The sequence below is a fragment of the Gobius niger genome, assembly GCF_951799975.1.
Source record: "Gobius niger genome assembly, chromosome: 21".
NCBI classification, from domain to species: domain Eukaryota; kingdom Metazoa; phylum Chordata; class Actinopteri; order Gobiiformes; family Gobiidae; genus Gobius; species Gobius niger.
In genome coordinates, this window is record NC_136872.1 from 13,052,831 (window position 1) to 13,068,621 (window position 15,791).

Here is a 15,791-nt window from a genome sequence, read left to right on the forward strand (position 1 = left end):
ATTCACACCAGTAATCAACACTTCATTATCTCACCTCTTGACTGTAAAAAATAATACAGTTTCTATGGCTGCCTGTTGGATGTTTGATTTACCACATACAGCTTTTATAATGGAAAGCGCTGGATGTGGTATGATATCTTTGATGAAGCAAGAAAATGTAGAAAATAAAACATCCAAATGGCACAAAATTCTTCTTTCTTTGGCATTTTGTAAGAAATAATTTAAATTCTGTGGTCGCCAGACTGATGGCTGTCTGTGACCAGTCTACTACCACAATATTTAATTGTGTTGTGTCCATGCTGCAGGTTAGCCTGCCAGCTAAAATGTCAATCATACATGTAATTATGAGAAAGCCTTAATTTAAAGCAGAACTAAGTAACTCATGCCCCTAGAGGCCAAAAGCGCCACTGCAGGTGTCGTAGCATGTTGCGTTATTTTTACTCATTAATTGTCCATGAGAATAAACACTATGCTGACAGAAAAGACAAAGGGAGATAGGGATATTGTACATCCAATTACACAATGGAGATCATTTTTTTTACTCAAACTTGGCTGTAAATACTGTTTTAAGTGGCGCTAGCCCGCACTTAGCTTTGCCCGTTAGCCTGTTAGCTTCTTCTTTGTGAGTCCAATACCAATACCAATACACCTAGTGTGCATTGGTGCTCCGGGTCGAAGGAGGGAAAGCTGCAAGTGTGGTTTTCTGGCCAGAGATGAAATACCGACCCCCATCATCTCATTAACATTTGTATGGGAGGACTACGAAAAGTATATCATATTTATAAAGTATATAAATATTATATAATCGTTCAGTTTCAGTCCCTATTATGCACATAGTGTTTTACAGACCACATGATTGAGGCTTAAAAACATATTTTTGGGAACATCCGCACTAGTATTAGTTTGATGCATCAATGGGAATGGCATGTGCTAGAACACGAAATCCAAGCTCTCACTTTTATTCAATGTCATGTTTGCAAAACGTGTGCCATGATTTGCATACAGAGCTGAACAGAATGGGTTTGGTGATGGATTTTGGGTTTAAACAAATGTAAAGGACAGTTTTGTGTTTCATCTACAAAGCCACAACATCCAGGAAATACAGATCACAGCAGTAATAGAAGAAGAAACAGAAGAAAATCTCTCCCATACGAGAACATGAACATGTTAAATTTGCTTTGGCTAGTAATAGCAGACAGGGAACAAGGAAGGCTTGTAGCTTGCCACAAATCAAACCCCGGTTTCGTAAACTGTACTTGATGATCTCACCAACAATTTCTGCCTCTACAGCAAAAGCAAGATCAATCTCCGCGGATCCCTGTTATGACACTGGTGCGGACTGGTTGAGAAATATATGACAGGACGCCATGGTCATCCGGGGCTGGTGCAGCAGGATGGGAGTGGTCAGTTGTCAGTGACTGATGAGATGACATTATAAGGGCAGAATCACACATGGCGGGACGGGGGGGGGGAGGGGGAAAGGGATCGGAGCGAGCACCGGCCCACTCGGTTGGGGAGAAGCGGGGCCGAATAAAGAACAAACGGAGTAATGCTCAGTGGCATTTGAGCGCGATAGGTGTGGCGGGGTGATGTATCGTCTTGTCACGGCGTCGACTCCCACACAAGGTCTGACCAGCCTGGACCGGAAGAGCTCAAGGACGGAAAGCTACTGCAGGACCGGCTTACAGAGAGATTTACTGATAAAATCAAGGCGAGCGATCTAGTACTCAAGAAGATTTTTGAGTTGTTAAGAGGAGATCAGAAGCAGAACGTGCACAATTATGACACCAGACTGATTTCGCGGACCACGTGCCGGACAATGGCCAAGTCATTAGGTGCAGGGCGAGACAGAAAACGTGGGTAGGAAATCCATTTATCTTCACTTGGAACTGGCATAGGAGTTTGCATTACTACTGTAGTTCTGTATGGATCCATGCACAGTGGAGGGGATTGTAGAGATCCAAGAAAGAACTCACGCAAACTCAGTGAGGACATGGACAGGCGGTATCCGCAAGCCCATAACGGGAGGAATTCTTGAGCTTCGCATGGCAACCGCACACTTGTATAAAACGAACAGCACACATGGGTCACTGAGTAACAATGATTAAAAAAAAAGAAAATCTCTACAGGAGACATTTTTGTTTGAGGTGAGTCTGGAAAGCACAAAGCAACAGTCGCTAACCATCTCGGGAAAAACAATTTGCGTCCGAGCCAACAGACGCTAACTCTCAACCTGGCCGGTGGCAAGTATATTTTTCCTAGGATAGTTGGTAGATCAACCAGTCACAAGTCATGAGAGTGAAACGTCACATGTCACGTCATATATCAACCAATCAGCTTAACCCTGACCCTGTCCTAGCCACTAACCTTAAGGATAGTGGGCTGGTGCCTAATCTTAAATTAGTCTCTGATTGGATGATGAATGTCCATCGTTGACCAACTATCCAAGGAAAAATATTTTTGCTGGCCGGTGCAGGTGGTGTTTACGTTCTGTGTAGCGGCCCTTGCAACGATAACCCATTACACCCAAGCCTTCGATGCAAAGCCACACAGCCTCGGCGCAGGGCCTTTCCGTTTCGCAATATAGTCCCACCTGCCAGTGCGCAAAAGGGAGAAAGCTAGTAGCAGGTGCTTAGCAAAACTTGCCAAAACAATCTACTGCTTTATTCGATTAGGGTCCACCCGCCCCCTCCTGCGAACACCGCTAGGTGAGTTATTATTAGCAAAAGGAATTAAAAGCCAATTAGGATAGTTGGAAATGAAAGCGACTACATGAATTAGATGGCTACAAGGTATGAGTTAGGGATTACAGTGTTGAAATTGGATGTGATAGCGTGATTATATGCTCTGGCTTAGCTCTCCCGAATTGTGCGCCATATCTGACAGGGCTGAGCCGGATCCCACTGAGCAGAGGAGGATTTTTACATTGTCCTTATTAGCTGCAAACAGTGGGGGGAACCAGTGGCTTATGTATAGCGACATGCCGCCAGCTCCGTTTTTTTTTCTCTTCCCTTTTGTTCTCTCTTTAGTCTGTCGTCACCCTCCCCAAGCTCGTGGGCCGCACAGATCAGTTCGAACGGGGGGGAAACGCGTTCGGAAACAAAAGAGCGATAGGGAAAAGATAGGTAATTATACAGTATGACACCGTCAACTGCGTTTTAGTCCCCACAGGCTCGGGCCACTCGCTTGGTCTGGATCTCCATAGAAACAGCGTGGGGAGGCGGCGAGCAGAAAGACAGGAAGGCAGAAAGGGAAAGGAAGGCTTGACTCGCCCAAGCATTGCAATCGTAACCTTTAAAGTGTGTTATTTTTTTTGTTTATTTTTAGCTTTGATTGCAGGACTCAAGGTGGTGCAAAAGTCTATAATCAAACCGATTTCTGTACAGTACTGTACATCAAAAAGGAAACTGCATTTCTCAAGCTCAAGAAAAAGTGCATCTAACTGGCAGGTGTATATGAAATTGATGAAGGTGAGGTTTTTGCAGATAAGCATCGTCACTGTTCATGAGGTGGACGATAAGAAGCTGAAGACTGTCTTTGAAGTGGGGCACAAAAAGGAGTCATTTTTCTCACTATGGCATTCCAGGACAGTTTGCATTTTGGTGACGAAGCAAAAAAAAAAAAAAATCCAAAGCTAAAAAGTTCCAAGTATCTAGGGCATTTCACAAAAGCACCGCAGGGGCAAGAGCTTCTTTTTTTTTGGGTGGAGTTTCTTTAATGAAGCACCACGAGAGATGACCACCATTCAGAAAGCAATGTAGGGGAAAACCATCCGACAACACTAGTCATGGCCCAATGAACTGTGTTAAATGGTTGATTATTAGGGCTGGGGGACACATAATGGCATTGACCTTCTTCAGTGCTGTAGCTTTGGGGAGGGGAGTGCTAACAAAGTTATATGAGGCAAAAAAAAAAAGGTGGCGGGAGGTTTCCACAAGGAACAAGGCGCATCCAATGTCAAGGTAGGGGGGCGGGGCGGAGACAGATGTCAGCCAATGGTGCACGGCCATGTTTACGAGTGGTCATAAATGCAGCTCTGCCTTAGCAATCTGGGAAGTGCGCGATAAAACGGAATACAGGTGACTCTCAATAAATTAGAAACTTAAAAATAAAAAAAAGTAGTCATTTTGTTATTTGAAAATGGATGAATCCACACAATATTGACCAGCCGGACGTGTCATCCTATAAGTCAAGCGATTCACCCGCTCTCCTTTGATATCGCCTAACGCCGCATCAAATAATTATTCAGACTGCATTCCAAATTAATATAAGATGGATTGCCTTTTGCCGTGACATTGCCACACACAGCGTTACAGCTCTTCTCTGCTATTACAATTGATGGAGCGTATCAGATCACAAATTAATAAAATCAATATTGTATCTACAGCGCGCGTCTATCGATTTAGCACACTGCGACGCCATTATTAACGGCGGATCTGACTGTACGATCGACAGGGCTTATGAAGAGAGCGAAGGCACGTCTGTAATTCAAATCAAAAGCTCCCCAGACAGACGGTGGGAAAAAAAAAGGCCACTGCTCTAGGTAGGAGACAAAAGGAAGAAGAATGTCACTATTGCTAAATTAGGGGCCGCCAAGGTCTTTGAGATAGACTGGGGGGAAATCGGGCAGCAAATGAAAGAATGTTGCCATTGCATGTACATTGGAGCGGAGTGTGAAACCCAAAGGCTGTTTCAAAACAAGGGTTAGCATTAGCAGCTTTACGAGTGAAGGCTTGTGGGAAAGAGGTGGGGTCATGGGTGGCTGGTTCCCCATTAGACTCTCAAATCCAACTCTGTTTTAGCAGCTTTGGTTAAGTGACTTGTGTTAAGAACCCTGTTCACAGTCAAGCAGCAGCTATTCATCAGCCGGGACTTTGCCTCGCTAATGGATGTACCAATTATTTCTAACCAATTAGCAGGAAAACAGCCAAAGCAACTTGTGGATATTTTAATACTGTCTGGTTAAAAGTTACTTCTTGTCGACCACTTAAGGATTTGCATTCACACCCTGCTGAATAATGGTCTCCTGTGACCAGTGCCGCGCAGACTTTGGCCAATACTGTGAACGCCTACATCCCTTCAACAATATCTATTCAGTCATCGCCAGAAGTATTTTGGAGTGAGTCGAAAAAATCCATGAAATAACAGTTTGTTTTCTCACTGCATTGCTAAACGTCAACCTTGATATGACAGGGCTAAGGATGCCAAGACAATAAAAGAAGAAAGCTTTCTCCTGAAAAATAAAAAATATTTGATTTGATAGTGTTCGGTAAAGATAAAAGTTTGCACTTAAAGGAACAGGCCACCATTTTTGTATACTGAGACATGTTCTTGCCTGAGCTTAGACAAGTTGATGCGTAACTGTCTGGTGTTTGTGTGTGCCCTCTGTCAAGCAAAACGACAAAAAATGCTGTTAGCATTTGGCCTCTCCCAATGTATTCCTATGGCTCCAATTTGGGGTAAAGTTGGACTCTACCACGCTCTTCCACGGGCACACACAAAGACCAGACAGGTACGCATCAACTCGTCTAAGCTCAGGTAAGAACATATCACAATATGGAAGAACTGTGTGCCCTCAGTCATGCAAAACGACCAAAGATGTTGCTAGCATTTGGCCTCTCCCAGCATATTCCTATCGCTCCAAACTGGGTGAAGTTAGAAGCGACCAAGCTCTTCCACGGGCACGCACAAAGACCAGACAGGTACGCATCAACTCGTCTAGGCTCAGGTAAGAACATATCACAGTATGGGAAAATGGTGGCCTGTTCCTTTAAGCATGAATAACAGGTGCAATGGGCATGTCCAAATAAGGACAAAACTAACTTTAGGTTTAAATGAACAGGGCGTATGAACAAATATGGTGCCTGCCTTTTTCATGCTGTTTGTCAAGCGTTATAAACACACATTCTTCCTATGAGACGACTTTGCAACTCGGACAGCGCATATAATCAGTCAGTGACCATTGAACAGGTCATGATCAAAGAATCTTGTAAAATTGCAACAGTGGCCTTCCGGAACAGAGAGAAATTGTACTGTTAAAGGGTAATATCCTGCAGAAACATGTTCAGAACCAATTTGAACAAAAACATTTGCTGATGACAAACCTACCACTACCTGTTCTGTAAAAGCGGCGGAAGTATCACAAATGCACCTGTAATTGCTTCTGGACATACTGTATTTCGGGATCCATTTGGCGGTAAATACACTTCCTAATGGAGTTCAGCAGTCTCCGTATTTGTGTGTACCGAGAGGGAGCTGAGAGACGGCTGCGTTGCGTCACGTGACTGGGATTGGGTTTTTTACGTCGCAAAAAAAATAAAAAATAAAAAAGAGACAGTAACACTGGGAGGGCGAGATAGGGAAAAAGCGCACACTGCAGCTAGTCTGGGTATAAAAGATCCATCTGGCAGCTAAGGATCACAGGTAGGAATGATTTGACTTCAAAACATGAAAGCAGCGCTGGGGGTAGACTGCTGAGGAGGCCCTGTAAGGACATAAAAATGTGGAAAATAGAGATGGCGTGATTTGAATTGGGTTTAATGGAGATGAAGAAGCAAAAAATGCGTGACTGAAATTTTCCACTTCGTACTCCGGCAGAATTCGGGCTGTGTTTTGGCGAGCCGGGATGCGTGTCTTCCACCTCAAAAGGTCAACGCAACAATGTCACATGGCCGTTTCCTCTGACCGCATTTGAACTTCCTGCCTGTTCGAGCATCCTTTCACCTCACGCTGAGCCCCTCTCTTCCCTGTCCAAATGTTTCCACTGGCATTCTGTGAAGCCTGACAGCGTTTTTGCTCTCCCCCACTGGTTGCACTAATTAAATTCGTTTTATTTACTCTTTAGAGATACCTCGGTAGTCCCTCTGAACGTTAACTTGCAGCCAGCGAGTCAGTGTGAACCCCGCAAACAAACTGGGCTTTTGGTGCCGCTACAAAAAGGAACCCAGGACAATCCTTAAACGAAACACTTTTTTTTCTGACAAAACCCATTAATTAATTTGTCCATTCGGAGGATTTGCTTTGGGATGAAAAGTGCGGAGTAAATAAATGTCTTTGATGTCATCAGGAGGTAAGAACACAGGTGTTAAACATAACCCTGTAGTGCAAATTCACATTGACTAATACAGCAGCTCACGTGACAGAGCACAGAGCAGGAACCAGTGTTGTCTTCATCTGGAAAAATCAGGTTTCATGTTAGTTCGGCTCCCTTGAATTGCTTGGTATTCACACAAAAAAAACACAAATAAACATTGTTACCATTGGAGGAAAGAGTAAAAAACTGAATACGTACTGTAGGGGACACATTCGTATTGGACTTCAAGGTATTTGTAGGTTCCAGGACAAGGATCAGGGAATACATCAGGTCCGGCCACAACTGCACACTGCGTCCGGTTGTTGCATCTGGAAAACAAGGTGTATACGATATTGCTCATTGCTTATAAGATACATTTTAAATTGGGAAAAAAAAAAAGGGAAAATTACAGTTCTTTAAAGGGAATATACGGAGTTTAAAATGTTAAACATGTTCCAGCCATGTCCTCATGTGTAGAATGAGCCCAGACCTGTTCACCACAACTGCCTCTAAAATCATGAACTGTCACTCAAAAAGTTTCTAGCACAAGCAATATAGAAACTGCAGTTACGTGTAAGACCTGAGGTGGCAGTAGTGAGTATAAAAATGACCAACTTGAAGCTCTTTAACCCCACCTGGACCGAGCACATTTTGTCCAGTTTGGCTTTACCCAAATCTAAAAGCTTCTTGAAAAAAGCGTCAAAATAGTGGCCAAAATGAGACGGAAAAAAAACAAGGATGAAAATGCAACAAAAAAGTGACAAGAACTGATGAAAAAGCGACAAAGTAGCTACGAAAGGGCAACGGAAAAGAGACAATAACGCGGCAACAACGAAAGGAAAAATATGCATTTTGATCAGATTTGTAGGTCTTAGCTTTCAAATGAGATGTTGCACTGGCTGTAAGCTTGTAGATTTGGGTAAAGCTGAACTGGAGAAAATGCACTTGGTTAAAGGATAAAAAGGGGCACTATAGTATATTGCATGGCGTAAAAACACCTTAGGAGCACTTCGACGTCCGTGCAGTAAAGTCGAAGTGCTCCTTAGGTATTATTACGCCATATAATATAGTGCCCCTTTAACCAGCTTGGAAAACCAACATGGTTAATTTTGTGCAACTATACTTGGATCGTGTAACTTTTCACGTAACTGTATTTAAATAGGGTCCCTTCTAACTTCACCCCAGTTTGGAGCTATAGGAATATGCTGGGAGAGGCTAAATACTAACAACATCTTCGGTCTTTTTGCATGACTGAGCGCACGCACAAAGACCAGACAGTTACACATCAGCTCGTCTAAGCTAAGGTAAGAACATATCTCTGTATGGAAAAACGGTGGCAAATCCCTATAAGACGGGGGTTCAGAGGTTAAGTATATGGAGATTTATTTTAATAGGCAAGCTTGCGAGTTTATCTAGTAGATTCTACATTTTTAGGGATTTCAACAGTCAGCCAAAGAGTTCAGACCATCACCACAGCATTATATCGTTCCTGCAATGACTTTAAAATTTCAGTTTCAGAAAGTTTAAGGACACACCAACAGCATATATCACACAACTGTCACACAAAATAACCGTATCTGCAGTTTCAGTGGCCCTATCCTGCAGTGCCCAAGAATCTAAACATGTTCTTGCTCAAGGGTGTAAAAGACATCCATGACACTCGGCGCAAACAGCATCGACTCTGGCTGCAGTAATTTGATAGAGATATTAAGAAAACCAGTTCCCCCGGCCGGCACAAATGAGGACATCTGGGTGATTTATCAAAAAAAAATATTTTGTAATCAAGGCGGGGCAATTTTGAGATAATCGTCGTAATTGGTAAATTAATGGCATCATCAAAATCAAATAGGAAAGCCAAATGAAAACGCAGGGACCGGACGGCGCCTTGTTGTTGACGATGACGCAGTGGGGCCGGGAAAAGCGGTGTACAGGTTGCATAGTTATTACAGCATGATAGATGGCTGTGGGTGGAGGCGTCTCGGGGAAAGGGGGGGGGATGGGGGGGTGACACGCAATCAAGCCGGTGCCAGATCAGCTACCAACGTGAAATGTGAATCTTCATTAAAAAACACAATTACGGGTGCTGCTGGTGTGCTCGGGTGCCATTTCATTTTTGGCAGTCATCAATCACGGAGGCACTTCATATGCGCCGGAGCCTTCACCGGCGCGCATCATCGCAGCACTTATCTCCCGACATTAACTCTTAAGCGCTCTGACAAGTATTGATCTAATTGTGTGTTTGCGAAATGAAAGACAAGGTATGAAAGTTGATCTACATTTCAATTTGAGCAGCAATTGTTTTAGAGATGTTCCGGTGTCTGATGTCAATTATCCACTGGTAAAAGCTGACTATTTCTGAGGTGTTTTTTTTTTTAATGACGTTAGATCAGGGATATTAGATAGAATAGAATAGAATTTGGATCGAACACACTGTACAAAACATAACACATGTACATAATATGATAACATTTACATGATAACATATTCATTATATTCCAGCATTTTAAGTCCCCTTTAAAAGCCACTGCAGCAGTAGCAGATTAATGCAGTATCATAACTCTCACTGTGACACTGGCTGCATTTACATGGCCAGGAAAATCAGTAATCTGGAGTAATTACTCAATAATGAGATCTAATGCGTTTAAATTCAAAATTCAGGAATCTGATTATCTAAAACTCCGGGTTTTACATGAGCCAGAGCAGTTTGGGATATTTTCTTCATAAATGTAGTGATCTCAGCAAAGTTAAATACTATCTGCACAGTCTGCACCATTACTTTTGGGTTTTTTGCCATTATAAATGAACTGTACAACGAAATTTGTCCTCTGCATTTATTTCATGGATTTTCTTATCCATGAAATACTTTCTTTGTGACACTAGTTTGCCCTTGTCGTGTTATTTTCCTGGCTACTTTATAAACAAGTGTGAAAGATCAGAAAGAAATCAGCAGAATACACTATTAACATGTTTCTTCAATAATCTGAGAACTCCAGAAGTCAGATTATGATCAGATTTTTGGTGTCCACGTAAACTTACCCAGTGCTATTTCAGCCCTATTGGCGTCTAAAGGTCTTTCCAGCTCTATTGTATTATATGGAAGGCCTGACTCTCGGCGCACATGGCTACTTAATATGCACACACAAAAGGAGGTACTTCAGCTCCCGATCACCAGCTGGATTCGATTCTACTTGAGTTGTGGGTTCGCTCCTTTTCTTGCAGGTTGTCCTCGACACCTCAGCTGAGCAGAACTTTGCTTCGGCAGGGCTGTGAGAACTCTTGTTTAGTGGGCGGGGTTATTTCGGTGGAACCGGGAAGCGAGAATCCAATGTTTACTTCCTAACACCGGCGCAGAAAACGGGAGACAACATGGATAGTTTTGAGGCGCCGCTCGTGGCAGTAAAATACTTTCGCTGAAGGACAAGGACAAACAAATGGCAAACAAAAATTCCTGGGCAAGGATGAAGAGGAAAGCAGAAGAGCCTGGCGTTATCTGTGTGAAAGAGGCGAGTCATTAAAAAAAGTGGTCAGGCTCGTGGACAGAGGGACACCAAGCTTGTACGCCTTAGACCCTTCATCAAACACCAGGAAACGTCAACCAACATTTTCAATGAAGGTTCTTGGATGGACAACGCCTGTACTGAGAGCCTACACAGATGTAAACCAACATGATTTTACTGAGTGAAACGGACATTTTCTATACATAATACACCAGTGGGAAATATGTACTAAACATGAAGTCAATCTTCAAAAGGTTTGCATTACCGTGACTGATACATTTTATAATAGTCTGAACTGAAATGGCTCGTTTTATTTCTGTAATTCCTTGTTTGTTTTGGCTGTTGAAAAAGGGGGCGTGGCAGTTCGGCAGCAACACGTCTTGTGGAGTATGAAATGTCAGAGCCCTGACGAAGTTCTCGCGTCTTGTGGAGTGTGAATAGGCCTTTAATGGAAGCACTGCAAAGGTAATAAAAAAATCTCTGTAATAATTATGTTTTTAGGCGGGGAAGAGGTTCCGCCGTGGGAATAAATGCTGCTGTGGGTGTTTGAGGCATTTGCAAGTGTATCGCAATCAAGCCCAATATTTAGTTATTATGGGAAATTGGCCATGGACCAGATCTGGCCCCCGTGCCACCAATAGACCCTCCAAATCAAGGAATGATTCAAAAGTTTGAAGAAGATTGACATTAGTAAACTGCACAAAACATAATCCACTGTACTTTTTATGCATTTCAGAGATCCGGAAAGAGATTACTGTCAGGAAGGTAATCCGGCAAAAAAACACAATATTAAAGGCATTACTTAATACTATTGAACATCTTTCTCATCTGCATTATCCATTTACAGAGCACCATTACTTCTCAATGTGTGAAAAGGTCTTTAGGCACAAGCACGGCTGTTCACACTGTAAGCCCACTGAAGGTCACGGCGAGGTCTGACACCATGATTCATACGCCACAATTAAAGGATCCTCTACACCTTAATTAACATTGATTAGTTGCCGACAAATCAATGGGGCCGGTGAGGGACAAGCAAAAGAAAAGGGCCTCCATCTCATTCCCGAGTCAGGCCCGTAATGAGATATGGTCCAGTGCGTCGTTCCTATCAACTTTTATGGGTTCATGAACCGAGCTTGTCACCCCTCTCCACTACTACTTACCCCTACTCAGCTGTCTACGTGAGGAGTTAATTCCCCGATAGTAAACGGCAGTCAGATAAATACGGGGGTCAAGGCTATCGAATGCGCAAAACAATTACACGGGCGGCTTTTTTTCCCCCTACGTCTCTCGCGACCTCAATTTCTTTCTGATTTTTCGTCTGTTTAGAACAGGCAGCTTTGGTAATCAGCGGGTGAGAAGACAAGTTAAGATTAAGTGTCACTTTGAATTAGATGGATGCCATGAGGGTCGGTCTACGGAGATGTGCCGGAGTCGTGCATGAGAAGAGAGTGGAGGGATACACGTTCCAGCATACAGTGTGATTCACAAGGTGTTGGAATGGAGATGGATTGGGATATGAAAGGCTAAATTAGATATGAACAATAGATAGATCAGTTACACTTTGGTAAATGCAAATGGCTAGTCCTTTGACAATCTCCAAGACAAGCAAAATTACCCACAATAAATAAATAGGAATGGAGATGTCAGCCGTTTCAATCTAGGACTAAGTAGTACTAGGGCAAAGATGGTGAAATCAACTCTATATCAATACGAATTTTACAAAAATAAAATAGAAGAAATGCTTGGAAACTGCACAAGTTGAGTGAACTGCCCTAGAGGTCATAAGCGCCAATGCAGGTGTCGTAGCATGTTACGTTTTTTTACTCATTAATTGTCCGTGAGAGTAAATACTACGCTGACAGAAAAGACAAAGGGAGAGAGGGATATTGTACATCCAATTACATAATGGAGATATTTTTTTTTCACTCAAACTTGGCTGTAAATACTGTTTAAGTGGTGCTAGCCGGCAGCTAGCTTTGCCCGTTAGCATGCTAGCTTCTTCTTTGTGATTCTATTGGGCCACCAATTTGGCACTCTAGGCAAGGATGAACTTTGGCAAATTTTCATCACGATGCTACACGGCTCCCCGGAGGTGTAGAAGGATCAGTTATATCCGAAAATCCGCGATGTTGTAAATGGCAGGAGTATGGAGTTTAAAAAAGTGCAATTCGGCGGCCCCTCCAGCAGATGGCGCCCAAGTCGGCCGCCTGAGTCACCTATGCCTAGGGCCCGCCATGCAATCATCCCATCAAGACTTGTACTACCCCCAGCAGGACTACGTAAACAATTTATTACGGTTAAGTTACTTAGCACTGCTTTAAATAGTAGGAATTAAAGAAATGAAAGTATTGATATTTGGCACTACAATCAACACATTTTGGTGATCCAATGTCCTCTGCATTTTCAGTATGGAAACAAAACAAAACAAAAAGATGAGCATGGGCACAGCAGCTGTTTTCTCCAATGTGAGATCAATGAAGTCCCATTGTATCTTATCTTGAAGAGGCCATTGAAATTCAAAACCTGTCACCGGGGAAAGTTAACCAGGGTTGAGGGAGCTTGTTTGCCTTTGTGCACTTGGGACGCTGTACTCAAGAAGTCAAAAAAAAAAAAAAAAAAATGACAAAGGCGACTCCGCAGGAAAAAAAAAAGAAAAGAAAAGAAGTCGGACTGCAGATGGAGCTGTCATCCAACATCCCCCTGTTGTAAATCAGCCGGTAAGACACATCACAGCAGCATCATGTGACCAGTCTGGGGAAGTGAGCAGCCGAAACAATCAGGTATTAAAACACAATGGTCTGATAAACAAAAGTTGAATATATCAAAGCCAACATGTGTTCTAAAAAAACACACGTGATGTTGTTGCAACCATTTCTTTTGTCACTAAAAGCTTTTTCTACAGACAAGAACGTCGAACAGAACAAATCATCCACAAAAGCTAAGCTACTCCCAAATCTGCAGCATTAATCTTCGTTTTTTAATAACTTCCTCTTGTGGGATTAAATATTATGTGTATTTACTCTGGATTGTCCAACTTAATCCCAGCCTTAACATTTATCTTGGCCCACTTTTCTGAAAATCCCTTTTATGACTGCTGTGCACTTCTACTTCAATGCACTGGCCATATATAACCCGCTGATCAGCTTTCCTGTACGCTGTCCTGAAGGCACCCGCGTACGCTCAGCAGAATCTGAAGAGCGGGGAGAAAAGTGGAGAAATAATTACAATTAAATGTATTAAGCCCGAATCAATGGCAGAGCAGGAGGCGGTCGATAGATGGAGAAGCTCCTCGCACCACCTGCCACAACAGCTTCACAATGACCAATTAGAGATGTAATCAGGGCCGGATCAGAGGCGGCTCAAGTGCGGGCTTTTCGGACTACAAAGCCACTGAGAAACGCAGTGGTGTGAAAAGGGCATTTGCATATGTGGAGCGCGGGCAGCAACTTAGCATCATTTGAAAAAGACAGAGAACAGGTCGCTAGCCAGAGGAGCAAAGAAAGTCTATGGTACATCACAGTACACTATTGACTCATGGTTCACTAATTCTTCTGTATATTCTTTTGCTGCTTCTACCACAGCTACCACTTGTGTCCCAAAAGAAAAAAAAAACTTATGTCAGACAGACAGACATAACTTTCAAATCTATCGACCTATGATTCCATTTTTTACCAACAATCCTCTATCTCTACCACAGCTGCTGCTGCTGCTACTATTATGATTACTTCTAGTGTCCTCAAGGTTCGTAGGATGTATGGTATTTGCACTTGAAACATGCTTGTTCGAGACATTTTTTATTCATAAGCAATGCTTGTATGAAATATATAGCGAGTATAGTGGTAGCACAGCAGTTAGCGCTCGTGCTTCACAGCTAGAATGGGATGGATTCCCAACTGGACGGGGCCTGTCTGTGTGGAGTTTGCATGTTCTCCCCATGCCTGCGTAAGTTTCTTCTGCATACTCTGGTTTCCCCTACCACTAAAAGCATGTTCAATAGGCGAATCCTCCAGCCAGGTGATCCTGGAGATGGGTCCCACTGCTCCTTATGGGTCGTCCCAGCTTCGTCCAAGGATGGGTCGAATGCAGAGGACATATGCCGTTGTACAGTTGTTGTATAATGACAAATAAAGCACCTTAACCTCAAGTAATGTCAACGTACAAACACAACTGTAGCAATTTGTACTTTCAATTTAATATTAAACGTTGTATTCAAGAATAATCAGTGAGCGTGTTTACATGTACTCAAGTATCCAGGTTATTATTTTTTAAGTTTTAAGTTAAATTTTAAATTTTAAGTTTCCTGGTTTGGTCTAGTTCATGTAAACACAGAATCCTGGTTTCAGTTTCCTGCAACCGATATCCAGATAATTAGAAACCACGATATTCTCACAGTTTCCAGGACACTGTACCATTGTAAACACAGTATTTTGTTTTTTTTACCATTGCTGTCGTACTGAGCATGTGCGATATCTTGCAACAGATACGGCAGAAGCAAAAACCTTGCTACAGCCAGCCGGGTACCTGGGCTTTTAAAACTTTGTATCTTCAACAAAACATTGAAGTAACCTTTAAAAAAAAAGAGAGATTTTTGCTCCGTGGTATCTCCGGTGGAAGTTGACGCTGCTCTCGGATCAAACCAATTTTTATTCTATTTTTTAAAAATTATCATTATTCTCACATCTGTCTCTGAAGCTGGGAAAGAACTCTACTGTTTTAAGTACTTCTTTAGATAAATCTTGTCCCTGTGCTAGGGAAATGTCAGAAAAAAACATGCGTTAGCATCATTGCTAAAGTAGCTAGCTCCTTAAAATATTTGTCATTAGCTCCGCCCCTCTCTGGTGCCAAAATATCCAGGATACTGTAGTTGCTCATGTAAACAGGGATATGAGTATCCTGGTTTCTCGGACACATGTAAACATCATTTCCAGAATACTGTCCTAATCAGGATATGCCTAATAACCAGGTTACTCAAGCGCATGTAAACACACTCAGTGATACTACGTGTGTACTGGTGCCACTACTACAGTTTTGTGAGTACTTCTGCCACAGATGAACTAATTGTCCTTTGAAATTTTGGACAAGGCCGACCACAAAAAAAAGACACAACAAATAATAAACTCAATTCAACACTTTCACGGCTGCCAGCAGTCCTCCATCCCCGTCCCAGTGCAGATTTCCTGGGTCTGTTTCTTGGTGGTGTGTTTGCTCTCGATGGCAGCTCG

General features: G+C 42.7%; 1 protein-coding gene across 10 annotated transcripts in view; it reads right to left on the reverse strand.

The window, feature by feature from the left end:
• LOC306980835 (adhesion G protein-coupled receptor L3) overlaps nucleotides 1-15,791 on the reverse strand; it is a 220,246-nt gene that overhangs the window by 101,945 nt on the left and 102,510 nt on the right. For all 10 annotated transcript variants that reach the window (XM_079580323.1, XM_079580320.1, XM_079580319.1 and 7 more), the window contains exon 4: nucleotides 7,292-7,401. In XM_079580323.1, the coding sequence (XP_079436449.1) occupies nucleotides 7,292-7,401 (110 nt within the window). The remainder of the gene's footprint in view (nucleotides 1-7,291; nucleotides 7,402-15,791) is intronic.